The following is a 26832-nucleotide window of genomic DNA, read 5'->3' on the forward strand; positions in this document are numbered from 1 at the left end:
GCACACGCTTGGCATTCTCTCAACCAGCTTCACGAGGTATTCACCTGGAATGCACTTCAATTAACAGGTGTGCCTCCTTAAAAGTACATTTGTGGAATTTATTTCCTTCTTAATGCGTTTGAGCCAATCATTCGTGTTGTGACAACGTGGGATGGGGGGGGGGGGGGGGGGGGGTATACAGAAGATAGCTCTATTTGGTAAAAGACCAAGTCCATGTTATGGCAAGAACAGCTCGAATAAGCAAAGTGAAACGACAGTCCATCATTACTTTAAGAGATGAAGGTCAGTCAATCTGGAAAATGTCAAGAACTTTGATAGTTTTTTCAATTGCAGTAACAAAAACCAAGCACTCTGAAACTGGCTCTCATGAGGACCACCACAGGAACGGAAGACCCAGAGTTAACTCTGCTGCAGAGGATAAGTTCATTAGAGTTCAAGAAACAGACACATCTCAACATCAACTGTTGAATTGCTGCAAAGAAACTACTAAAGGACACCAGTAAGAAGAAGAGACTTGCTTGGGCCAAGAAACACGAGCAATGGACATTAGCCTGGTGGAAATGTGTCCTTTGCTCTGGAGTCCAAATTGGAGATTTATAGTTCCAACCTCCGTGTCTTTGTGAGACGCAGTGTGGGTGAATGGATGATCTCCGCATGTGTATTTCCCTCATTGAGGAGGTGTGATGGTGTGGGGGTGCTTTGCAGGTGACACTTTGATTTATTTAGAATTCAAGGCACACTTAACCAGCATGGCTACCACAGCATTCTGCAGCGATACGCCATCCCATCTGGTTTGCGCTTAGTGGGACTATCATTTGCTTTTCAACAGGACAATGACCCAGTACACCTCCATTCTGTGTTAGGGCTATATGACCAAGAAGGACAATAATGGAGTGCTGCATCAGATGACCTGGCCTCCACAATCCCCCGACCTCAACCCAATTGAGGTGGTTTGGGATGAGTCGGTTCGCGTAGTGATGGAAAAGCAGCCAACAAGTGCTCAGCATATGTGGGAACTCCTTCAAGACTGTTGGAAAAGCATTTCAGGTGAAGCTGGTTGAGAGAATGTGCAAAGCTGTCATCAAGTCAAAGGGTGGCTATTTGAATAATCTCAAATCTAAAATATATTTTGATTTGTTTCACACTTTATGTTACTACATGTGTCCATATGTGTTGTTTCATAGTTTTGATGTCTTATTCTACAATGTTGAAAATAGTACAAATATAGAAAAACCCTTGAATGAGTAGGTGTTCTAAAACTTTTGACCGGTAGTGTACAAACACACTTTTACTCTCATTATAAGCTGATGCTCTGTTATTTATTTCACTCATATTATTATATATCCTGATGGCTAGTCACTTTACCCTGCCTTCATGTGCATATCTACCACAAATACCTCTTACCCCTACACATTGATCTGGTACTCAATAGGCCACAGAAGCTTCCACACAAAACCTCTAGATGCTGTTTTCCATTGTGCCCTTTGATTAATTACTGGTGATAATTGTAGAACTCACCATTTGTGTATTGTTTCAAAAGGTAGCTTGGTTTATTTACAAAGCTCTCCTGCAGAAACACTCGAAGGTCAAAACAATAGACAAGAGCACAATATTGGATAGTGCTAGAGGTTCCAAGGGTGGCTTTAGAGCTGCTTTTGGTTTTTATCTTCCACAAATGTGGAATGTGTTGCTGGGAGGGTCAGGCTTGAATGCCTGTTGGCCTTTAGGGATTTTAAAACATTAGTGGGGATGTTAGTGGAAGATGTATTTCTTATGATCATGTTTTGTAATTTAGTCTTTTAGTAGTTGTGTGTTTGTATTGAGCAGGGTTCATTTGAAAAAGAGGCTTGGGCTCAACATGACACCCTGTTAAAATAAAGGTTAATAAAAGTCCCCGTACACAGCACCATCCTGGTATATTTTATTCCTCTTGTGTTACTATTTGTTTTGTTGGTAAGGGCTCGTAAGCAAGCATTTCACGGCTCATGGGACAAATACATTTTTTTAAATTATATTTGACACCTACACAGACGAGAACACACATGGATGAGAATAGACATTTCTTTCACACACACACAAGAAAAATAACATTGTGTGTCTTTTGGTAAGGATGACAGTCTTCAATGAGAAGCACAATATTCAGAATAAATTCCAACTATCACATTGTTATCTACCACTTCACCAGTGTTGTCTTTTGCAAGGAGACATCTGTTTTATCTCTACGGTCTACTCTCCAGCCAAAAGCCGGCGCCAACCGAAGCCCTACAAGCCCAAGAAGATGATGAAGCTGGAGACCAAGACGGCGGTGAACACAGCCTGCAACAACGGCAGCAGCGGCATAGTCACCAAAGATGGAGAGCTCTACATGTTCGGCAAGGACGCCATCTACAGCGACAGCACCTGTGAGTGGGGTAGAGACAGGGGAACAGGTTTATTTTGGGTTGCGTTGGTTAGTGCAAATGTTCACAATTGTTCATGTGCGCTGGTGATGCTGATGAGCTTGAGTGGGAAAGATGAGCTTTGTCTGGGTAGTGTTCATTCGTGCAAATGTTCACAAATGGAAAAATATTAGGCTGACATATTACAATGTGACTATCAAAGACAGCTTTGTAAAAGCCTTGTTGGTTTGATAATGGTCTTTTATAGCCTGGAAATTCAGACTGAATTCTGCTCCGTTAAGTGGAACGTAGCATGATTGAGTTGGGATTAGGCTAGGTCTTTTACAGTAGCAGTACAGTAGCAATGTGTTCTGCTGTCTCTCTTGTGCCCCTTCCAGGCCAGGTGTCAGACCTGAAGGGTCACATTGTAACCCAGGTAGCCATGGGGAAGGCCCACACCTGTGTCCTGACTAAGAGTGGAGAGGTCTGGACGTTTGGGGTCAACAACAAGGGCCAGTGTGGCCGAGAAACAGGGGCCATGAACCAGGCAGGGAAAGGTAACATGCATGATGGAACCACATACACTATGCACACGCATACACAGATGCACGCACGAGCACACAAAATACCCCCCAATGCAAACATACTTTACTATACCATATGCACACATCAACACAGACCAAAACATTTGGGGCATGTATATTTTCTGTATTTTGCATGCATCACCCATGTGTGAAAAACGCACTTTAAATATAATAAACATATCTTCTCTACACCATGTAGCATTTGGCATTGAGAGCATGGCGACCGCCATGGATGAGGACCTGGAGGATGAGCTGGAGGAGAAGGAGGAGAAGAGCATGATGTGCCAGTCGGGCATGCACAAGTGGAAGCTGGACCAGTGCATGGTGTGCACTGTGTGTGGAGACTGCACCGGCTACGGAGCTGGCTGTGTCAGCAGCGGACGGCCCGACAGAGTACCCGGAGGGTAATGCTGGGCATAAACTACATGACTTCTAAAATCTTAACAACTTGGACATGCTCACTTTTCCGGATGTCACACATCTTTCATTCCGTCTATCCCAGGTTTCTCGGTTGTCGTAGGAAGAAAATGCAAACAGTGTGCTACTATTTATTATGTGCAGAGACGGAGGCGCAGAATATGGATATGATTTTATAGAATTCTCTTTTTGGTGTCATGGAACGACGCAGCTGCGTTCTTGCCACAGCTCCGCCAACCTGTCCTCCATCACCTCGGTCCACACGTGCTGTTGCTTTCCTCTTCGTCATCATTGTTTTAGTCTCACATGCTGAGAGCTCACTGGCTATTGGCAAGCCTTTCCCAATCCCGTCATAACTCAGCTTATACTACAAGATGCACAACCAAAATGTATGACACTGCCAGTCATCGGACAAGGGTCTGGAGAATGAAACAGCTGCGTGTCCTTGACTCACTCAAGCTATGTGAGTCCCGGCATAGCAAAAGCTAATAGGATTTCACCCGGAACATGAAAATTAGTCTGGGAAAACTTGACGAAGAGGGAGATTCACTCACTCACTCGCCACTTGAGAACACACACCATTCGCTAGTTGCGGAATCTTTGTTAACTACATGGCCCCACACGTACCTCTAGGGGTACCCTCCCCCACTGCTCAACTGACACAGTGGCGCACAGAACGCTAAAATATTCTTAGAAATATTTAACCTCCACACATTAACAAGTCCAATAGCTCAAATGAAAGATAAACACCTTGTTCATCTAGCCACCAAGTCAGATTTCTAAAATGTTTTACGGTGAAAACATAGCACATTTTGTAGAACAATAGATGCAATCACAAAAGCAGGATTAAAAGAAAAATAATTAACTAACCTTTTGAAAATCTTCATCAGATGACAGGAATAGGACATGTTATACAGTACATTTATGTTTTTTTCAATAATATGCCATTTATATCCAGAAATCACGGTTTACATTGAAGGTCATGGTCAAAAAATGCTACAACAATGCCCGGAGAAATTATGATAACTCTGCCAGATAACAGAAATACACATCATAAACGTTGACTAAATATACATGTTCTACATATAGTTAGAAAGATACACTTCTTCTTAATAAAACAGCTGTGTTACATTTATTTTTAACGTTACAGAATTCGTTCACTTGTCAATAATATGAGACGGCGCTCATAGATTAGCAATATGGCTTCGCTATTTCGGAGTCCACAGAAACACATAATAACCACATAAATATTCCCTTACCTTAGCCGTTGTTCGATCAGAAGTCATGGAAGAAGTCATACTTACCAAAACCAGCGTTTGCCTTTCAAATGTGTGTCTTTGGGTTATCAAACGAGACTAATTTCGGCTGAAAAGCACTCAAAAATCTATGGGTTGCGCATCGAAACTTCAAAATTACATATTATATGTCGACTAAACTGGTCAAACTAAGTTCAGATTCGAGCTAAAACATGTTTTAATCATATATAAAATATATAAGCTCGAAAGGAGAAGCCTACATCGTTTGGTGGATCTTGGAACAAAGATAGAGAAATTGCAGACGCGCGCACGTATTATTGCGTGACCGGAGGGTTTCCTCCCGCCAAAGGGTGAGGGAGCGCGCAATCTTCACAATGACGCGCCCCATTGAAAGAGGACATCGCGCTGAAGAGATAGAAACTGTTTCCAGATCTGTAGCTGGTTGGGAAGGGTGGGGGCGATGACTTCAAAGTTGGGCCAACTTTTCTGATGACAGAAAGAGTTTGGAAGAATGGCTGCCCTGTGAGTTCTGCTTTACATAGAGACATCATTTGAACGGTTTTAGAAGCTTTAGAGTGTTTTCTATTCAATAATATTTATTATATGCATATATTAGCAATTTTTACAGATTTTTTGTCAGTTTACTATGGGCACGCATTTCTCCAACGGGGGCAGTATTCTGCCATAGCCTTTTAAGAGAACGTACATTTGTTTGGGTCTAAGTTAGGGCTGACCCCATTTAGTCGACAGGTTGATTGTTTGGTCGATAGACTGTTGGTCAACCGAGATTCACTGGCGCAAAACTCTGAGGGCCAAGAATATTTTATACAATGTTGCAAGTTTGCTAGCAGGAGTTTCGGGCCAGACCAAGTTAATACAATAGATGATGCAATGTTTCAAGTTTCTTGCAGACAGTCCATACAATGTCATTATTAGTATATTTGTTTTTAGCAGTATATTTTCTATCTGCGGGCTGCTATGTTCTTATTTGTTGGCTTTATATATTGAGGCTATTTTTACATATTGGCAATGGCAATGGAAGTTACTTTTAGATTTGTAACAATTTCATTTAGATAGAATTTTGATTAATCACATGACATTGATGTTGAGATATGAAGACTTTATTAAAAATGTAATTAAACTGTTCCATGAAATTGTGCATATGAAAACCATAACTGGCAGTAGAAATGGTAGGATAACTTGGCACTCCAAATGGAAAAGGTTGCCGACTGCTGGTGTAGCCTATTACTGGCAACTGCAGGAGCATAATGGCAGAATCTGTGAAGGTCAGCAGCAGGGGGATGAGGGTCGGGAACAGGTTCTTCTGGTTAGGCTATCTCTGGCTCCCTCTAGTAATTTGTCTTAATTTTTTATCGCAGTGCTTAAAGCATCAGACAAGCTCAGTAGTCTATATATAGTTGATTTTATTCAAACATAGTGTCTATATTTGGGAAAATACACGTTTGAATATTTCGACCAATATTTTCTTTTTTGTTGGGACAGCCCTAGTCTAAGTTAATGGTTAAGTCTATTTGCTATTTCTAGTGCTCAGTGATCGGTCTTTACTAAGCAGTATTGCAGAGTCAGAATGCTGATCAGATGCACTAATATTTGTTTCTCTTATGATTTTGTTTGTCTTGTGTCTTTGTGGATGTCTGAGTTTGCTTGTGTTTATTTTGATGTTTGTCTCTCTGTATGTGTGTGTGTACTTGTGTAATTTGTTGTGTGTGTATCTCTCTCTCCCTCTCAGTATCTGTGGCTGTGGTTCGGGGGAGTCTGGCTGCTCAGCGTGTGGCTGCTGTAAGGCCTGCGCCAGGGAGCTGAATGGACAGGAGGCCAGACAGAGGGGCATCTTTGACGCTGTTAAGGAGATGATACCACTAGACCTACTACTAGGTATAACACGCAATAACAATAACAGTTGCTCAATATACACCACATGACCAAAAGTATGTGAACACCTGTTCGTCGAAAATTGTATTCCAAAGTCTTGGGCATTAATATGGAATTGGTCCCCCCTTTGCAGCTAGAACAGCCTCCACTCTACCGGGAACGCTTTCCACTAGATGTTAGGACATTGCTGCAGGGACTTGCTTCCATTGAGCCACAAGCATTAGTGAGGTCGGGCACTGATGTTGGGGGATTAGGCCTGGCTCGTAGTCGGCGTTCCAATTTATCCACTGATCTCTGATCTCGACAAACCTTCATGTATAGACCTTGCTTTGTGCTCAGGTGCATTGTCATGAAAGGGCCTTCGCTCAAACTGTTCCCACAAAGTTGGAAGCACAGAATCGTCTAGAATGTCATTGTATGCTGTAGCGTTAAGATTTCCCTTCACTGGAACTAAGGGGCCTAGCTCGAACCATGAAAAACTGTCCCTGACCATTATTCCTCTTCCACCACACCTTACAGTTGGCATTATGCATCGGGGCAGGTAGTGTTCTCCTGGCATAGCAGAATCCACTAATTTGTAGAGGTGTCCACATACATTTGTATATGTAGTCTCTCTGCATGTTCCGGTTTGATGTATTCATTTGCAAACAGTCATGACCCACAAGGCATCAATGTTGTCTGCTTCTTTTATTTATCTTTTGTCTCAGTCATTCCATGTCAGCACATTGCTTAAACATTGCTACATGTCTCACACAGTGTTTTCCCTAGACCAGGAGTGGGTTAGTTAAAAAACATGTAGTCGGTTGCTTAGTTCATAGACTATATATATATTATCAATCAATAAAAAATGTCAGTCTAAATCCAGGTAGGAAGTGGTAGAAAGTTATAAAGACATTTCTTCCATCGCAGTATTTTCAATTGAGCTATTAGCAGCGCTATTTAGCAGAGCTATTAGCAGCGCTATTTAGCAAATTTGGTTGATTTTGTGGTGTCAAAACAGTGAGCTTATTAATATTCTTCATCAAAAGTATGGGCAAAATGGAAATATTGACTATAAAAAAGATTGGAATGTTCTCGTCATATAATTGCTACATTTGTATCCAAGATGGCGTAGCAGTGTGTCTTTGTCTTATCCTGTGTAAATAGTTTTTGTTGTTGTCGTATATACTTATTTTGTTCTCACTTTCTATCTACAAACTAAATATACTTTCCTGCAACCCGCCTTACCCAATGTGGTACGGATCTGCTATTTTTATTCCTTATAACTGGAAACTTCATCAGGAGCTAGCCAGCTAACTAGCTACTAGTGATCAGTTGTTGTTAGCCATGGCTAGCGGCCTTCACCTTTAGCTCGGACACCTGCCAGCTTTAGCTTGGACAATACCTGCCAGTCTGCACACAATATCAAACCAGAGCATATCGGACTGCTTCTCCCTACCACATCGCCGGATTCCTGCCGCAAACTCTGGGCCATTACACCGGATCATCGCAGCTAGCTAGCTGCCACTGTGTGGCTACTGTTAGCTAACGCCTCTGTCCCAAAGCGAGCACTAGTTAGCCTTGAGTTAGTTTTGAGCTAGGCCCATATACCAGCTAATTCTTGGGCTACAATACCTCTTTTGCCAATTGGCCTGGACCCTTCGTCGTCGAGGGAGCCCCGCCGATCCATCACGACTGGCCTGCCGACGTAATCGTCCGATGTGGTTTCAACTGGCTTTTCCGTTGCGGTGCTGCCGAAGACCCATCCGCCATCCCCGGCCCGCTAGCTTTCTGAACGCTGTCTCCTGCTCGCCTAGCGTAGTAGCGACTGCTGATCTGCTCCCCGACTCCCCTATTGCTGCTCATTAGACCCTATGATCACTCGGCTACACAGCTAATGCCTGCTGGACTGTTCACTAACGCGGTACCTCTTTTGATTTATCTGTCGGCCTCAGCCTCGAACTCAGGCCCTGTATGTACCAAATGACACGCTCTGTCCATTCATTGCCATTTTCCCGTTGTTGTCTTAGCTCTCCCGATCAACACCCGTGATTGCTTTATGCCCGTTTCTGTCAATATTCCTTGTCTACCACTTTCTCAGTTAGTTCTCATTGTTTTATTTCACTGTAGAACCCACTGTCCCGCTCAACATGCCTGGGATAGCTCTTTTGTCCCATCCCCCACACATGCGGAGACCTCACCTGGCTTAACTGGTGTCCCCAGTGATGCAACCTCTCTCATCGTCACTCAGCGCCTAGGTTTACCTCCACTGTACTCACATCCTACCATACCCTTGTAGTCTCACTGTTACCGCTTGTTATATACCCCCCTCAGCCCCCAGCTGTGCCCTGGACACCATATGTGAATTGATTGCCCTCCATTTATCTTCAGAGTTCATACTGTTAGGTGACCTAAACGGGGATATGCTTAACACCCCGGCCATCCTACAATCTAAGCTAGATGCCCTCAATCTCACACAAATTATCAAGGAACCTACCAGGTACAACCCTAAATCCGTAAACACGGGCACCCTCATAGATATCATCCTGACCAATTTGCCCTCTAAATACATCTCTGCTGTCTTCAACCAAGATCTCAGTGATCACTGCCTCATTGCCTGCACCCGTAACCTGTCCGCGGTCAAACAACCACCCATCACCACTGTCAAACGCTCCCTAAAACACTTCAGCGAGCAGGCCTTTCTAATCGACCTGGCCCGGGTATCCAACTACCTCATCCTATCAGTAGAGGATGTCTGGTTGCTCTTTAAAAGTGCTTTCCTCACCATCTTAAATAAGCATGCCCCATTCAAAAAATGTAGAACTAAGAACTTATACAGCCCTTGTGTCACTCTAGACTTGACTGCCCTTGACCAGTACAAAAACATCCTGTGGTGTACTGCATTAGCATCGAATATTCCCCGTGCTATGCAACTTTTCAGGGAAGTTAGGAACCAATATACGCAGTCAGTTAGGAAAGCTAAGGCTAGCTTTTTCAAACAGAAATTTGGGGCTGCCCACTGCACTGAGGATAGGAAACACTGTCACCACCAATTAATCTACGATAGTTGGTCATTTCAATAAGCATTTTTCTACGTCCGGTCATGCTTTCCACCTTGCTTCCCCTACCCCGGCCAACAGCTCTGCACCCCCCACAGCCCAAACCCCCTCCGCTTCTCCTTCCCCCAATTCTAGATAGCTGATGTTCTGAAAGAGCTGTAAAATCTGGACCCCTACAAATCAGCTGGGCTAGACAATCTGGACGCTCTCTTTCTAAAATTATCCGCTGCAATTGTTGCAACCCCTATTACTAGCCTGTTCAACCTCTCTTTCGTATCGTCTGAGATCCCTAAAGATTGGAAAGCTGCTGCGGTCATCCCCTTCTTCAAAGCGGGAGACAGTCTTGACCCAAACTGTTAGACTCATGTCAATTCTGCCCTTCGAAAGCCAAGTGAAAAGCAGATCACTGACTGTTTCGAATCCCACCGTACCTTCTCCGCTATGCAATCTGGTTTCCGAGCTGGTCATGGGTGCACCTCAGCCACGCTCAAGGTCTTAAACGATATCATAACCGCCATCGATAAAATACAGTACTGTGCAGCTGTCTTCATTGACCTGGCCAAGGCTTTCGAAAATCAATGTATTTTTATCGGCAGACTCAATAGCCTTGGTTTCTCAAATGACTTCCTCGACTGGTTCACCAACTACTTCTCAGACAGAGTTCAGTGTGTCAAATCGGAAGGCCTTTTCTCCAGACCTCTGGCAATCTCAATGGGGGTGCCACAGGGTTCAAATCTCAGACCGATTATTTTCTCTGTATATGTTAATGATGTCGCTCTTGCTGCTGGTGATTCTCTGATCCACCTCTATGCAGACGACACCATTCTGTATACTTCTGGCCCTTCTTTGGACACTGTGTTAACTGACCTCCAAATGAGGTTCAATGCCATACAACACTCCTTCCGTGGCCTCCAACTGCTCTTAAATGCTAGTAAAACGAAATGCATGCTCTTCAACCAATCGCTGCCCGCACCCGCCCGCATGACTAGCATCACCACCCTGGACAGCTATGACTTAGAATATGTGAACAACTACAAATACCTAGGTGTCTGGTTAGACTGTAAACTCTCCTTCCATACTCACATTAAGCATCTCCAATCCAAAATTAAATCTAGAATCGGCTTCCAATTTCGCAACACAGCCTCCTTCACTTATGCTGCTAAACATACCCTCGTAAAACTTACTATCCTACTGATCCTTGACTTCGGCGATGTCATTTACGAAATAGCCTCCAACACTCTGCCATCCGTTTTGTCACCAAAGCCAAATATTCTACCCACCACTGCGACCTGTATGGTCTAGTCGGCTGGCCCTTGCTTCATATTAGTCGCCAAACCCACTGGCTCCAGGTCAGCTATAAGTCTCTGCTAGGTAAAGCCTTGCCTAATCTCAGCTCACTGGTCACCATTGCAATACCCAAGTTTCAGCTGTCAGAGCAGTTCACCGATCGCTGCACCTGTACACAGCACATCTGTAAATAGCCCACCCAACCTACCTCATCCCCGTATTTATTTTTTGCTCTTTTGCACCAAAGTATCTCTACCGGCACATCATCTGCACATCTATCACTCCAGTGTTAATGCTAAATTGAAGTTATTTCTGGGAGGATTTTTTTTACCGGGCCAGGTGCCTTTCTATTAGGAGGAATGCCACACTGAATTAGTCATGTGAGAAAGTGGGATTTGGTTAGGATTTTGAGTCTATTGAAGCAGTAAAATAACCTCATATCAGTTCCAAGGCAAATGTACAGACTCATCACTTCTCCATGTCTCCTCCCACCATCATTCATCCATGTTATGTGGCGGCGTATCCACCTGGTTCTCTCTTTGGTGTGTGTTTCAGCTGTGCCTGTCCCTTCCCCACCAGGAGTCAACATCCAGGAGCACATCCAGATCCGGCAGGAGGAGAAACGGCAGCGGATCAACCGCCGACACCGGCTGGAGGAGGGACAAGGTTTGGGCTAGGAGGGGTTAGGGGAAGGTGTGTGTGTTTTTTTGTTTGGAGAGCAGAACATGCAGAGGATAAAATATTGAGCATGGTAACAGTGTTGGGTGTGGATTTGTGGATGTCGGCAGGTAAGGGTTTGGTGGTTGAGGGTATGTGTGTGTGTATGTTGATTGGGGGAGTGACCTGATTGGTATGATAGCTGTGTGGGGCTATGAAGAATACGGGCAGGGGAAGACAGTGGAATGGTTATCAGAACTCACACTTCTATTTTCAATAGACCATTCAGTACTCTGACCCTGTTTCCCATATTTTGTTATTGTGCCTTTGTGATCCACTTTTTGAGCTGAAAGATGATGGCCAGAGCTTATCCATGATGTTGCGCAACGATTTAAGTCAAGTCAATGTTTTAGTCAAAGTATCATATATTTGGGCTTGAAGTGACAAATCCAAACGGCCCACTTTGTGTGAATGCGGTGTCTTTTCCTATGATATGTCACAAAAATAATTATATTCAGAGGCCCCGGTGCACAACTGAGCAAGAGGACAAGTACATTGGTCTCTAGTTTGGGAAACACACGCCTCAAGTCTTCAACTGGCAGCTTCATTAAATAGTACCCGCAAAACACCAGTCTCAGCGTCAACAGTGAAGAGGTGACTCCGGGATGCTGGCCTTCTAGGCAGTGGTTTTTATATGTGGCAAAGTTTTCTCTAAATCAATGCTTGTGACAAATCCAGCTCCAGAACCAGCCATGAAGCCAGCTGGCTCGTCTTTTGAATAGGCTGTATAAAAATAAAAAAAATGCAACAAAGATAAGGTTAGCAAGATAGCTTCATTGCATTCGGAAAGTATTCATACCCTTAGTATTCAGACCCATACCCTTACCCTTGGGTGTATAACAATTTAAGCAATTTCAGAATAAGGTTGTAATGGTAACAAAATGTGGAAAAAGTCCAGGTGTCTGAATACTTCCCAAATGTAGATAAGGTTAGCATGCTAGTTAGCTACGCTGACACCTGTCAGTGCCCTATTTGTTGATGTTATCAACGCCACGTAGAAATTTCCACACCCAATTCGTGAATATGTACAAGATGCCTTCATCATTCTTTGGAGTTGGAACCTAAATGTGCATTTCCTCTCTAGGACAGCTCCTTTAAATGTGATTGCAACAATGCGATTGCTACAAAAAAATGTTATTTTAAATTCATGATATGCAGTGTATAGCCATTATATTCTTCAAGAATCAACTTATAAATGCATCATTTGTCTAACCTCATCAGAACTGAAAATATAAGCTTTTTCTACTCGTTTGTAAATGATGCAATTGTAAACAAACACTGTATAGCTTCAAAACATGGTTAGGACTCTAATTTTGATCTCAGGGATGGTCAGTCCATGCATCCATAGCTCTGTCTATGAATTGGACAGTGGTTACATTTCTCTAGCCCCATCCTCCAGCTGTTTACTGAAACAGTGGGGTGGTGACAGCTTTGCAATTTGTTGATCTGCCCCTTTTAATTAAAGTCCCGTTCTAAATAGGTTTCCTCTCTCTGGGGCATCTCTGGTGCAGAGAATAAGAAACAATTGGGAGTCTATGTTAATTCTTCTACTGCTTTGGCACTAGAGTCCTTGGACGGCGACACTACTTTTGTTAAAGAAAAATCTATATCACAGTCCAACTCGATTGAACAACTCTCTAAGCAGCAGAGTAGATTTCTTACAGTGGCCGTCGACTGATTAGACGGCCACTGTACAGCAGAATTAGATGCATGTGAAACAGCAGGCGTTGTCACAGTGCCTAGCCTCAAACAACAAGCAGACTGTTATGGGATAGAACAGAGAGGAGAGAAGATAAGTGACGGCTAGACTTCCGACACCAATTGCGCCTATTTTATGTTATCTTAGACATTGATCGGTGCAGGCTTTCAAATTTAGTATTTATAGTAACAAATTAAATAATTCAGTATTTTTATTTTATCTGAACAGGGCACATTTTAAAATGGATAATAACTAATTGGTATAAATTGTGTCTGTTCCCTGTGGTTATATTTGTAAGCAACAAATTAAAGGTGCAATATGCTCCACCATTTCGTGGTTGTTAAAATTCTAGTAGTTCTCCTCATTTTAGTTTGACAAAACAAGCAATCTATAGTGTAGATAATCATTGTATCAGCTAAAACCCTGTGAAATACAGTATTTTCATTAACTAAATATTTTGTATTTTCAGCTGTTTGAAGCTGGTGTACAAAACCAAAACTAAAAGATGCAAAAACTACCTGTAACTGGAAACATAGAAATAGTGCACATAGAATAGATCCACCGGTCCTTGCTTTCAATGAGAATGACAAATATTTAACTCACATTTCTATGTGAATTTGGTCGGGTAGCCTAAAAAGTTACACATTGAAGCTTTAAGATGTTGAAGAGGAAAGAGGCAAGCAACACCGGAGCACTATCCACGGTTGCCAGGTGCACGGTGTTTCCTCTGACACATTGGTGCGGCTGGCTTCCGGGTTGGATGCGTGCTGTGTTAAGAAGCAGTGCGGCTTGGCTGGGTTGTGTATCGGAGGACGCATTACTTTCAACCTTCGTCTCTCCCGAGCCCGTACGGGAGTTGTAGCGATGAGACAAGATAGTAGCTACTAAACAATTGGATACCACGAAATTGGGGAGAAAAAGGGGTAAAAAATTCATACAAATAGAAGACTAAATTCTCCTTCCAGACTCACATTAAACATATCCAATCCAAAATTAAATCTATAATCGGCTTTCTATTTCGCAACAAAGCCTCCTTCACTGATGCTGCCAAACATACCCTCGTAAAACTGACCATCCTACCGATCCTAGACTTCGGCGATGTAATTTACAAAATGGCCTCCAACACTCTACTCAACAAATTGGATCCAGTCTATCACAGTGCCATCCGTTTTGTCACCAAAGACCCATATACTACCCACCACTGCGACCTGTACTCTCTCGTTGGCTAGCCCGTGCTCCTTCCTCTTTGCCAAACCTACTGGCTCCAGGTCCTCTACAAGTGTCTGCTAGTTAAAGCCCCACCTTATCTCAGCTCACTGGTCACCATAGTTGCACGCGCTCATGCAGGTATATCTCACTGGTCACCCCCAAAGCCAATTCTTCCTTTGGTCGCGTCTCCTTCCAGTTCACTGCTGCAAATGACTGGAACGAACTCCAAAAATCACTAAAGCTGGAGACTCTCTTACCTCCCTCACTAGCTTTAAGCACCAGCTGTCAGAGCAGCTCTCAGATCACAGCACCTGTACATAGCTCATCTGTAAATAGCCCATCCAATCTACCTCATCCCCATACTGTATTTTTTATTATTTTTATCTTGCTCCTTTGCACCCCAGTATCTCTACTTGCACATTAATCTTCTGCACATTCCACCATTCCAGTGTTTAATTGCTATATTATAACTACTTCGCCACCATGGCCTATTTATTCCTTTACCTCTCTTATCCTACCTCATTTGCACATGTTGTATATAGATTTTTCTACTGTATTATTGCTTGTATGTTTGTTTATACCATGTGTAACTCTGTTTTTGTATGTGTCGAACTGCTTTGCTTTATCTTGGCCAGGTCGCAGTTGCAAATGAGAACTTGTTCTCAACTAGCCTACCTGGTTAAATCAAGGTGAAATATATTTTTTTAAATATCTAAGAGACGGAACGTGTCTCCTTCCTGAGCGGTATGACGGCTGCGTGGTCCCATGGTGTTAATACTTGCGTACTATTGTTTGTACAGATGAACGTGGTACCTTCAGGCATTTGGAAATTGCTCCCAAGGATGAACCAGACTTGTGGAGGTCTACAATCTTTTTCAATGTTTTTCTGAGGTCTTGTCTGATTTCTTTTGATTTTCCCGTGATGTTAAGCAAAGAGGCACAGAGTTTGAAGGTAGGCCTTGAAACACATCCACAGGTATACCTCCAATTGACTCGAATGATGTCAATTAGCCTATCAGAAGCTTCTAAAACCATGACATAATTTTCTGGAATTTTCCAAGCTGTTTAAAGGCACAGTCAACTTGGTGTATGTAAACTTCTGACCCGCTGGAATTGTGATACAGTGAATTATAAGTGAAATAATCGGTCTGTCAACAATTGTTGGAAAAATGACTTGTCATGCACAAAGTAGATGTCCTAACCGACTTGCCAAAACTATAGTTTGTTAACAAGAAATTTGTGGAGTGGCTGAAAAACTAGTGTTAACTTCAACCTAAGTGTATGCAAACACCCGACTTCAACTGTATTGCCTCAATTACATTGACACCTGTGCCCCCGCACATTGAGTCTGTACTGGTACCCCCTGTATCGGTACCCCCTGTATATAGCCTAGCTATTGTTATTTACAATTGCTCTTTAATGATTTGTTTTTCTTATCTCTGACTGACTTTTAGTTTTTTTCATAACTGGATTGTTGGTTAAGGGTTGTAAGTAAGCATTTCACAAGGTTTACAGCTGTTGTATTCGGAGCATGTGACAAATAAAATTGGATTTGATGTACATATTACCTCAATTACCTCGACTAACCTGTGCCCCCGCACATTGACTCTGTACCGGTACCCCCTGTATATAGCCTCCACATTGACTCTGTACCGGTACCCCCTGTATATAGCCTCCACATTGACTCTGTACCGTAACACCCTGTATATAGCCTCCACATTGACTCTGTGCCGGTACACCCTGTATATAGCCTCCACATTGACTCTGTACCGGTACCCCCTGTATATAGCCTCCACATTGACTCTGTACCAGTACCCCCTGTATATAGTCTCCACATTGACTCTGTACCGGTACCCCCTGTATATAGCCTCCACATTGACTCTGTACCGGTACCCCCTGTCTATAGCCTCCACATTGACTACGTACTGGTACACCCTGTATATAGTCTCCACATTGACTCTGTACCGGTAACCCCTGTATATAGCCTCACTACTGTTATTTACAGCTGCTGTTTTGATTTTGAAGGTCAAATATAGGATATTATGCTACTATATAGGTAAAACATCAAGGGGAGATGGTGTGTTCTTTTACCCCTATTTTGCACTCCTCTTGAAACTAAAGTAATGTTAGTTTCAACTTCTAGACAGAACAGATATGACAGTATTTTCATAACTAAGTAAATGCAGCTGGAAAGAACTGGACTAAGCCCTGGATTATGTTGCTGTGTAGTTAGGTGTCACAAGCACCTGCAAGTGATACACCACATTGAAATTGAACATGGAGCAATCTTAACAACCCCCAAAGTCCTGCCCTTTTTGAGATTTAGAGTTTTTACCTTTTTTACCTTTTCACATGCTTTCATTGCCTTTTCTTCCTCATCTCCTTTTTTTCTCGGAATCACTTGCTCATTTCAGCTTCCCCAGGACTATCAGTGTTCCGGTTCTGAGACACCCATCTCTGAAGCTGCAAACAGAGTTCTCTCCCTCTTTCTTAACCCCTACCCCCTCTGTCTCTCTCCTGCCTGCTCCATCCTTCCATCTCTCCACCTGACTGACGGCCTGTTCACCTTTGCAGACGGGAGCAGCGAGCGAGGGGAGAAGGACGCCAGTAAGATCACCACTTACCCCCCGGGGGCGGTGCTTTTTGACTGCGAGATGACAGCTGTGCAGGTTAGCTGCGGCCTCCACCATTCAGGTAGGTCCCCTGGCCACTTCCTGTCATTCACTTCTTGCTTCTTTGATCTCTTTTTCGGTTGTGTTTGATCTCAAGAGGAAGACTGTTTGTGTTGATGAGTGTCTTCTGGCCACATATCAAATAGCCACAGGTCATAAAGGTATTTCAATAGAAACAGTTAAAGGAATTTACCCTTCACTAAGCCCCGCCCCTATTGTTACTGTTGTTTCCGTGGTCAACATTTTCCCGGGAAGCTCAATTCCCCATTCAAACTATTTGAGAGAATTGTGTTTTGATACTCAATGAAATTAAACACAAACTAACCATTGCTAATGAGTCTTGGGCATGTTGTGGCAGTCTTACAATTGCTTCACAGGAACTTGGTAAAATGAAGTTTGTAGTGTGGCTATTGTTAGCTTCTAATTTTTCAGAGTAAATAACTCACGGAAGTTTAATTCTTCCCAAAGGGTCGACACAGCTGTATTCAGACCAAGACATGTTTCCACCACTACCAGTATATATACTCCACTTTAGACACCCCTCCTCCTCTCCACCTCTACCTGTATATATACTCCACTTTATTTGCCCCTCCTCTCCAATCCTTACATCTTATGGTTCGATAGGAAGACAAAGTGATTGATTATTAAGCCGTTCTGTCTCCCTTAAGGTGACCTGACCTCAACCCCCCTTGATGTCTAGTCCAAAGCTCTCCATCCGTATCACCTATTGCACTCCTGTAACTCCCTCCCGTCCACACATCACATTCCACAGCCGCTCTGTCTTTCCACAGAGAACCATTAACTTCTGACATAAAAACCAGTCTCTTCATCTCCTTTATATTCTGTACTTACAACAATGAATCCAGCACTAGCCACTGAATAGCTCTGAATGCAACATCAGCATGCTTTCAACTAACCACTTTTGGACCAAACTAGTGCTCTTAATTCATCCTGCTATCGACAGCAGATGAGTTGTATTCGTAATATAGCTAACTTAGCTAGCTAATATACATTTGGAGAAAACGTGTTATATTAACTGGCTAGCTTGCTTTAGCAGCATTTTTATTGGTGCTCAATGAGACGGAGCTAGCTAACCAGCAAGCAAACAATGGAACAGATTCAAAATATACTCCAGCAATAGGCTCTGCATTTTAGAACTCAGTCGCAAGTCAGCGTTGCCGCTCATGTTAAGAATTTGACCTCGCCTTGCGGTTAATACAATTCTCTTTTATATTTTACTTTGTAAAAAGAAGCTGTTACGGGACTGTTTTATTTACTGTAGCTCTATGACTAATTGAATAAGGAATATGAAACATTCAATTTGTTGCAGTAAGCCTAAACTATACCTGAACTAATTTCACACAAGAGTTAGGCCTCATATTATTCACAGGCTATCAGTTATCAAATTGTACATGAAGACATGGTCGCATCCTGTAATTGACAGATGCATGGAATACAGCATCACTTTATCAAATCCTCCTTCAGAGTCACAAGCAGGTAAACATATTGACTTCTATATAGTATCAGAAAGAGCATATTCTGCAGGTTCTATGACACTTACGTTTGTCAAATAACTCTCAAAGTTCAAGAGGTGCAGCTGTATTTCCAAATGTCACTTAAAAAAAAAAAAACATACTCTCCATGCATTCAGCACATTACAACTTGCAGGGGCAGCATTGCTCTGGCTTCTAAGCCTATTAAAATAGGCTATTCTGTCGTCAATTGATGAATGTCAACCAGATATAAATTGATTATGGTGCATGTGACTTCAATGAACTGAATGATGAGAGTGATTGATTGAATTTAGAACAGTAACTATTTTGTTATGAAAATATATGTAATTTCCCCTAAGAGTCAAATCAGAAACAGAGTACAACATACAATGTTTGTAGTTCACTATGTCAATCCTAACCAAACGAATGGCCGCACTGACAGCATTGCAAATGCTGCAGAATTTAGATGAGTTTGAGTCGGATGGAAGATTGGATATAAGAGTCTTAATCTGATTCTTATGTTGACTTCGAGCCTCTGCCTCCGATGCCTGAGCCTCACCGCAGAAAAAACAGAACAGAGCCAACTGATCATTAAGTCTGTTTTATATTGTATCTTGTCATGAATATATTTATGCAATTTATCTTTTATAATTCATGCACAGGTGCTTTTGTTTAGTAATACTGCAAATCATTTCACCTGTCACCTGGCTGGTTCTATTATTTTATCATCTTTTTAGTTTCTACTTTGTCTAAAGAAGCTGTAACTAGAACCAGATGGATTATTTTGGCGAAGGAGAAATGCTCACTAAATGGAATGCAATCAAATTTGATGAAAGAATCTGAGAGAGAGAAGCCATTTGTGCGGATGGAAAATGTCTGGGATCTTTTATTTCAGCACATGGAACCAACACTTTCCATGTTTGTGTTTATTTTTGTTCAGTATATTTCTACATACAATTAATCATTTATAATAGTTTATTCACTATCAAGCATGGTTGCTTATGTTTGGGCACCTTCAGGTTGATAGGCATCTGAATATGCTGAATGTACTCAACACATTGCGATAAGTGATATTATGTGGTATTTAATATGTAATGATGACGTTATGAAATGGGTTTTTCTCTGGTGCTGTCCTGTAGTGGTGCTGTTGGAGAATGGGGATGTCTATACATTTGGCTACGGTCAGCATGGCCAGCTTGGACACGGAGATGTCAACTCAAGGTAACCACAGACACGCACGCACACAAATGATTAGTAAACAGACGATAAAGAGATCTATAATGCAGTACAATCATTTAGTCCCCTTGATGTTTGGGGGTAAAGGCTGTCCATGAAGCTGGGTTTTAACTCTCTCTGTGTAGGGGATCTCCCACACTGGTGCAGGCTCTCCCAGGTCCGAGTGTCCAGGTGACAGCTGGTAGTAACCACACGGCAGTGCTCCTCATGGGCGGACAGGTCTTCACCTTCGGCAGCTTCTCGGTACGCCACGCAACTTTATGCCCCTACGGGTTCAATGTCTTTTACACAGATGTCATTTTTCTTTGACTTTGTTTTCCTGATTAACTAGAACCATTAATTGTATCTAATCCCAAACCATTGAATTGTATCTAACCCCAAACCAGAATCCCAAATGTTCCTTATTGACCTTGTTGTAATGGTCAAATCTTCACAATGTTACTTTGTCCATTGCTGGAATTTTTATTGAATGCATAGAGATTAATATTGTATCATATTTGATATGTGGGGGACCACATAATAAGGATACTGACTTCTCTTGTCTGATCATGGTTGTTTTACCTACTTTTGTTGAATGCAGTGATTTGTAAGTCATTCTAAATAAGATGACTGACATGACAAAATTACTAAAATGACTGAAACGTATGGACTGAAATTAAGTAAATGTCTCTGCAGAAAGGGCAGCTGGGTCGGCCAATCCTGGACATGCCCTACTGGAACGCCAAGCCCTCCCCCATGCCCAACATTGGTGTCAAGTATGGCCGCAAGGCCATTTGGATTGGGGCCAGCGGCGACCAGACCTTCCTGAGAATAGACGAGGCCCTGATCAACTCACACGTCCTGGCTACCTCCGAGATCTTCGCTAGCAAAGACATCATCGGTAAGGACTCGCATTAATAAAGCGTCTCAAATTAGTAATGCTGATCTAGAAGTGTAGATCTTAATGGATTATATTACATGGACAGGTGGGACCTGATCCTAGAATAGCGCTGCTACTCTGAGATGCTTGGTGAATACAGGCCCTGAGGAAACGTTCATGCAAAACTTCCATTGACATAAATGTATGATTCCCATGCAAGCTAGGATTGGTCCTTCACTCAAAACCTCTGTGGAAATGTCTTATGAAGATATTTCACAAAATATGATATATTTAGGTGCACGAAAATAGTGCATTAGCCTGAACCTTTCTTCTTTGTGTCCGACGACCAGGCTTAGTTCCCACCTCTGTATCGGAGCCCCCTCCCTTTAAATGCCTGCTCATCAACAAGCTAGATGGCAGCTGCCGCACCTTCAACGACTCCGAGCAGGAGGACCTGCAGGGCTTCGGCCTCTGTCTCGACCCCATCTACAACGTCATCTGGAGGTCAGACTCAATGTATTTGAATCTTTATCACACTCTCTCTCGCAAGCTCAGTCTCCCTCCCTCTTTCCCCATCTGAGTTTAGCTGCGTCTTTGTAGCAAACCCTATTTTCCATATAGTGCACTATTACCGTTTTCACACTACCGAGCTGAAATGTAACTTGGTTACCATAATTGCTGTAAAGGACAATGGGAAAATAAAAAGTAGAGCCAGATCAGTACGGTTATGGTCAGCCCTATAGTGTGAATCTAGCATGAACTATATTGGGAGTAAGGTGTCCCTGCTTAATCTCCTTTTAAATGTGACAGACAGGAAATTTAAAAACTTGTTAGGGAGGATGTTCCTGTCGCGGGATCAAATCAGCGCATATTTTAGAGCGCCACCGAAAGTTTTCGATAAAACTCAAACTTTCATTAAAACACACATACAAGGTAGTGAATTAAAGCTACACTCGTTGTGAATCTAGCCACCGAGTCAGATTTGTAAAATGCTTTTCGGCGAAAGCATGAGAAGCGAATATCTGATAGCAAACACCCCCCAGAATACCAGACCGTCAACAAAACAACAGATTTTGCGGTAGCCGGCGCTACCCAAAACGCAGAAATAAAATATAAAACATTCATTACCTTTGACGAGCTTCTATCTTGGCACTCCTATATGTCACATAAACATCACAATTGGGTCTTTTTCCCGATTAAATCTGTCATTGTATACCCAAAATGTGATTTGCTGAAGACCGGTCTGATCCAGTAAAATGCACCTTTACAAGACGCAACGTCACTTTTTAAAATGACAAAAGTTGCCTATATACTTTTACAAATCACTTCAAATTACTTTTCTAAACCAACTTTAGGTATTAATAAACGTTAATATTCTATTAAATTGATCACGGGGCGATCTGTATTCGATAGCAGCAAGTCTTGAAATCATCGTCCATGTTTTCACATTCAAAACATCCTGTGGTGAGCCCAAAGAAAGGAAATGCGTCAAGCTATCAAACCAAGGATAAAGCAGAATGAAAATGACAGCATTGGTGACATCGTGTGGAAGCTGTAGGCGTTTACAGAGGATTCCTATGTATTTTTTTCAGCGTTAAACAATACATTGACTGGCGGATGGATATTTTTTTTGTGTTTCGGGGAACAGTTTTTCGACGCATTTTGACTCCTTAAACACGCTATGTTATAGCCACAGACACGATTTAACCAGTTTTAGAGACTTCAGAGCGTTTTCTATACACACACACTTATCATATGCATATACTATATTCCTGGCATGAGTAGCAGGACGCTGAAATGTTGCGCGATTTTTAACAAAAAGCTGCGAAAATTCGCATCATCCCAAAGAGGTTATTAAAAACCCATATTCATAAGCGCTTTCTCCCTCTGTAAAGAAGAGTACTGGAGGAAGTATCAAACAGTGAGAGGTAGTTTGTTCTTTGATTAAAAAATACAAGAATATAATTGATCAGGGTCTTATTTCTCAACGTTTATGTTACGTTTTTCCTCCGTCGAAAGAGAGTCGGACCAAAATGCAGCGTGGTTAATACGATACATCTTTAATGAAGATGACACACGATAATACAAAACAGCAAACGGAACGTGAAAACCTATACAGCCTATCTGGTGAAATACAAAACACTCTGAGACAGGAACAATCGAAACAACGAAACACTCAAAGAATATGGCTGCCTAAATATGGTTCCCAATCAGAGACAACGAGAATTACCTGCCTCTGATTGAGAACCGCCTCAGGCAACCATAGACTTTGCTAGAACACCCCACTAAGCCACAATCCCAAAACCTACGAAAAACCCCCATACATAAACACAACACAAGATAAACCCATGTCACACCCTGGCCTGACCAAATAAATATAGAAAACACAAATACCTAAGACCAGGGCGTGACAGTTTAACACTTTAACAAAGATAATTGTAGAGCTGGGCTTTAAGCTGATGGAGGCCACTGGGACCTTAAATGCTGCAGAAATGTTGGTACCATTCCCCCGATATGTGCCTCAACACAATCCTGTCTCGGAGCTCTACGGATGATAAATGGAAACAGGATGCATCTGAGCTCAATTTCAAGTCTCATAGCAAAGGCTCTGAATACTTATGTAAATACAATTTTTTTATTTTCAAAAATATATATAAAACCTGTTTTTACTTTGTCATTATTGGGTATTGTGTGTAGATTGACGAGTAAAATGTTCTATTCAATCAATTTTAGAATAAGGCTATAATGTAACAAAATGTGAAAAAAGGGAAGGGGTCTGAATACTTTCCGAATGCACAAACGTTCTTTTACCTCGCATCCTTTAATATCCTCTATTTGACCTTTCAACTCTTCCCTGTCCTCTCACCTGTAGGTTTCAGCCGGCGTCAAAGGAGATGTGTTGCTATAACGCAGTTATAGCAGATGGCCGTGTGCCATCGGCCACGGACCTAGAGGCCCGCTGCAGCATCCTCAGCCCAGAGCTGGCACTGCCCGATGGAGCCCATGCACGCACCACCCGCTCCCACGGAGCCCTGCACATACTAGGTATAACCACAATGATAATATTAATATTATGGACCTGTTCCTGCTGGTATTTAGTGTGGAATCGTATGGTTGCAAGTACAGGGTCATATTCACTAGGAACTAAACGGAAGCAGTTTGGCTGAAACGGGGAGGGACTACCTGAACTTGTCCAATAAGGTTATTTTTTTGTTTTCCGTTGCAAAATTAATTCTTACGATTTGCTATGGTGTGCACTAATGAATATGATCCTGATTAAGCAAGCCCTGTTTAAGCAGATGATCCATAGCAATTTAAGTTAACCCGTATTTTAGCCATGTTGGCTAGGAATTACAGTCGGCTATTTGATTCATACTCTGTTAATATTTTACTTCAGTTAGACAAACCTGTAAATACCATAGGTTATCATCCCATCTGGCAGTGCCTGTTTTTACTGCATCAAATCGATGTAAAGAAGCTAGCTAAGATAGCCAGCTATGTTAGCTAGCCAGCTAGATCGCTAGGCTATTCACATTTTCAAATCAAATTTAATTTGTCACATGTGCTAGGGACCCATGCCAAATCTTTTCAGTCTCCTGAGTGGGGAAAGATATTGTATTTCCATCTTCTTGATTTATTTGGTTTGTTAGGACCATGATAGTTTGTTGATGTGGACACCAAGTAACTTGAAACTCTCGACCCGCTCCACTACAGCTGTTGGCGTCCCGTCAGGATGTCCAGGATCCAGGTGCAGAGGGTGGTGTTTAGTCCTTCGCTTACTGATGAGCTTTGTGGGCGCTATGGTGTTGAGACCGTGATCACACAGTCGTCTAGAACAGCTGGTGCTCTCATGCATGCTTCGTTGTTGCTTGCCTCGAAGCGAGCATAGAAGGCATTTAGCTCATCTGGTAGGCTCACGTCACTGGGCAGCTCGCGGCTGTGCTTCCCTTTCTAGTCCGTAATAGTTTGCAAGCCCTGCTACATCCGATGAGCGTAAGAGCCGGTGTAGTAGGATTAGTGTCCAGCTACTTGAAATTGTCAGCTTTAGCTCAGTGCGGATGTTGCCTGTAAACCATGGCTTCTGATTGGGATTAGGGCTGTGGCGGTCACTAAATTTTGTCAGCCCGGTGATTGTCGGTATCACGGTAATTGACTGTTAATTAACATAAACACATTTAGCATTTCCTGGCTTCCACACACAGCCTACAAGCCACTGATGCAGAACTTTGGAACATCTACATTTTAAAAAGTCGAATCAAGCCATGTAATATAGCCTACACAATAAATCCATTATTTTAGACAAGTCTAAAGAAGCATGATATTAAGATAATGTTGTCTATTTCATAAGAACTCAAAGCGTACTCTGAGTTGACCTCATGTTAGGTCCTGATAATTCTGTGGCATTATTTTATAGTATGAAGAATACAATTGTACAAAGCTGAATAAAATGGAAAGGATATTTCCTCCAAACGATTTGAGGGCGTGCCACACGGCCATTGTGTTGAGCGCAGGGTTGCACATTTTGGGGAATATTCAGAGGTGGAATCTTTCTGTGGGAATTAACGGTAGTATATGGGATTCAACGGGAATATATGTAAATTAATATTAATACCATTTAAATGTAGTTGTTTTTTTGCATTGGAAATATTTACCATATCATATGTAGACAGAAACATAAACCTTTCACCTTATCAAGAAAATAATTGCAAATTATTAAATCCTTCCAATATAAAAAAAACAACAATTTAGTTACGAATTGAACTTTAATTGGGTTGACTCTTCACATGAGATGATTTCATTGAACAACAATATTTAATGATCCCAATGATCCATCGCATCTCCCAAAAACGTTTTCAACATACATAAAATGATATTCTAGAAACTAAAGCTTTGGTTGTCTTTCTCTCAGGCTACCATGTCTCCTCCCTGGACCTTAATGTCCACCTCTTATCAACATCAGAGGCTCTGAGGCCTCATCTTCAGTCACTTTCCAACCTTGTTGAGGATGGCTTGTTGTCAGGCTCAAAAAGCCTCAATTTGGCTGGATGGCCACCAATTTTTCAACCCTTGTATTAGTCAGCCTGTTGCATGCTTTGGTGTGTGTGTTCCTAAACAAGGACCAGTTGCTCTCTGAGGCGGCTGATGTTGGTGGGATTTGGAGGATGATGGATGCAACGGCAAAGAGCCTCAGATCCACAAAGTCCCTTCCACCAGGTGGTTGATGAGATATGTTGGCACGACTGCCATATTGCATCTTAATTCCAAAGCCTTTGCTTGGAAATGTACTTCGCCAGACTGCCAAGAACCTTGCCCTCATCCAGGCCAAGGTGGCGAGACACGGTAGTGATGACATCATAGGCCTTGTTGATCTCTGCCCCAGACAGAATGCTCTTTCCAGGATTCTTGGTGTCCAACATGTACGCTGCGGCTTGTATGGACTTCAGGCAGTGGTCTTCAAGCTTTTTGATGTATTTCAGAATTGCAGTTTCCTCTGCATGGAGCAACAGTGAAGTGAGCAGGGCAGTAAGGATTTATTCTCTTTCCTCTGCAAGCAGAGTCTGAACATCAGACAGGATGGCATTGTCTCCCTCAATCCGTGCAATGGCTACTGCTATAGGTTTCAGGAGTTTCAGGAAATTTACCAGAAAGTTTCAGAACCTTTGCAATCCTCGTTGAGTGGTTAACAAAGAAATAGGTATTCCTACATGCTTCATTTAGAGTTAATAATGTACATTTAGTTCTACAAATGTTGTGCTATATGTTTTGATTTCTAATGCATTGTAGGGCTGCATGATGCAATTCTAATGATGATTTTGAAAAAAGTTGCTTGAAAGGCATCATCTTTGCTTTGTTTTTTAAGCAGGCTGCACACACATCAGTCTTTTATTCACAATTTGACAAGCACTTGACAATGCAGAGAATTTCACGGCGGTATCCCCTTTATGTGGCCGTAACGCACCCTAAAAAAATCCATGCCTTTTGCTGCTAGTGGCCATTGTGCCATTCTCGCAGAGTGCTGTGCGGCCCATCACGTGATCGAGTTTTTCTCACAGGCTACAAGTGAAGACGGACCCATCAGGGACGCAACTGCACG

At 42.3% G+C, this 26832-nt stretch overlaps 1 protein-coding gene across 10 annotated transcripts in view; it reads left to right on the forward strand.

Annotated features, from left to right (window-relative positions):
* mycbp2 (MYC binding protein 2) overlaps nt 1-26832 on the forward strand; it is a 265465-nt gene that overhangs the window by 88714 nt on the left and 149919 nt on the right. For 7 of the 10 annotated variants that reach the window (XM_031805789.1, XM_031805791.1, XM_031805794.1 and 4 more), the window contains exons 13-23: nt 2238-2402; nt 2777-2935; nt 3162-3366; nt 6386-6531; nt 11409-11519; nt 17053-17172; nt 19783-19864; nt 20005-20122; nt 20555-20759; nt 21089-21242; nt 23611-23783. In XM_031805789.1, the coding sequence (XP_031661649.1) occupies nt 2238-2402; nt 2777-2935; nt 3162-3366; nt 6386-6531; nt 11409-11519; nt 17053-17172; nt 19783-19864; nt 20005-20122; nt 20555-20759; nt 21089-21242; nt 23611-23783 (1638 nt within the window). The remainder of the gene's footprint in view (nt 1-2237; nt 2403-2776; nt 2936-3161; nt 3367-6385; nt 6532-11408; nt 11520-17052; nt 17173-19782; nt 19865-20004; nt 20123-20554; nt 20760-21088; nt 21243-23610; nt 23784-26832) is intronic. The other 3 variants (XM_031805793.1, XM_020461261.2, XM_031805796.1) reach the window with 2 other exon arrangements.

Source organism: Oncorhynchus kisutch, linkage group LG26 (assembly GCF_002021735.2).
Source record: "Oncorhynchus kisutch isolate 150728-3 linkage group LG26, Okis_V2, whole genome shotgun sequence".
Classification (NCBI taxonomy): Eukaryota; Metazoa; Chordata; class Actinopteri; order Salmoniformes; family Salmonidae; genus Oncorhynchus; species Oncorhynchus kisutch.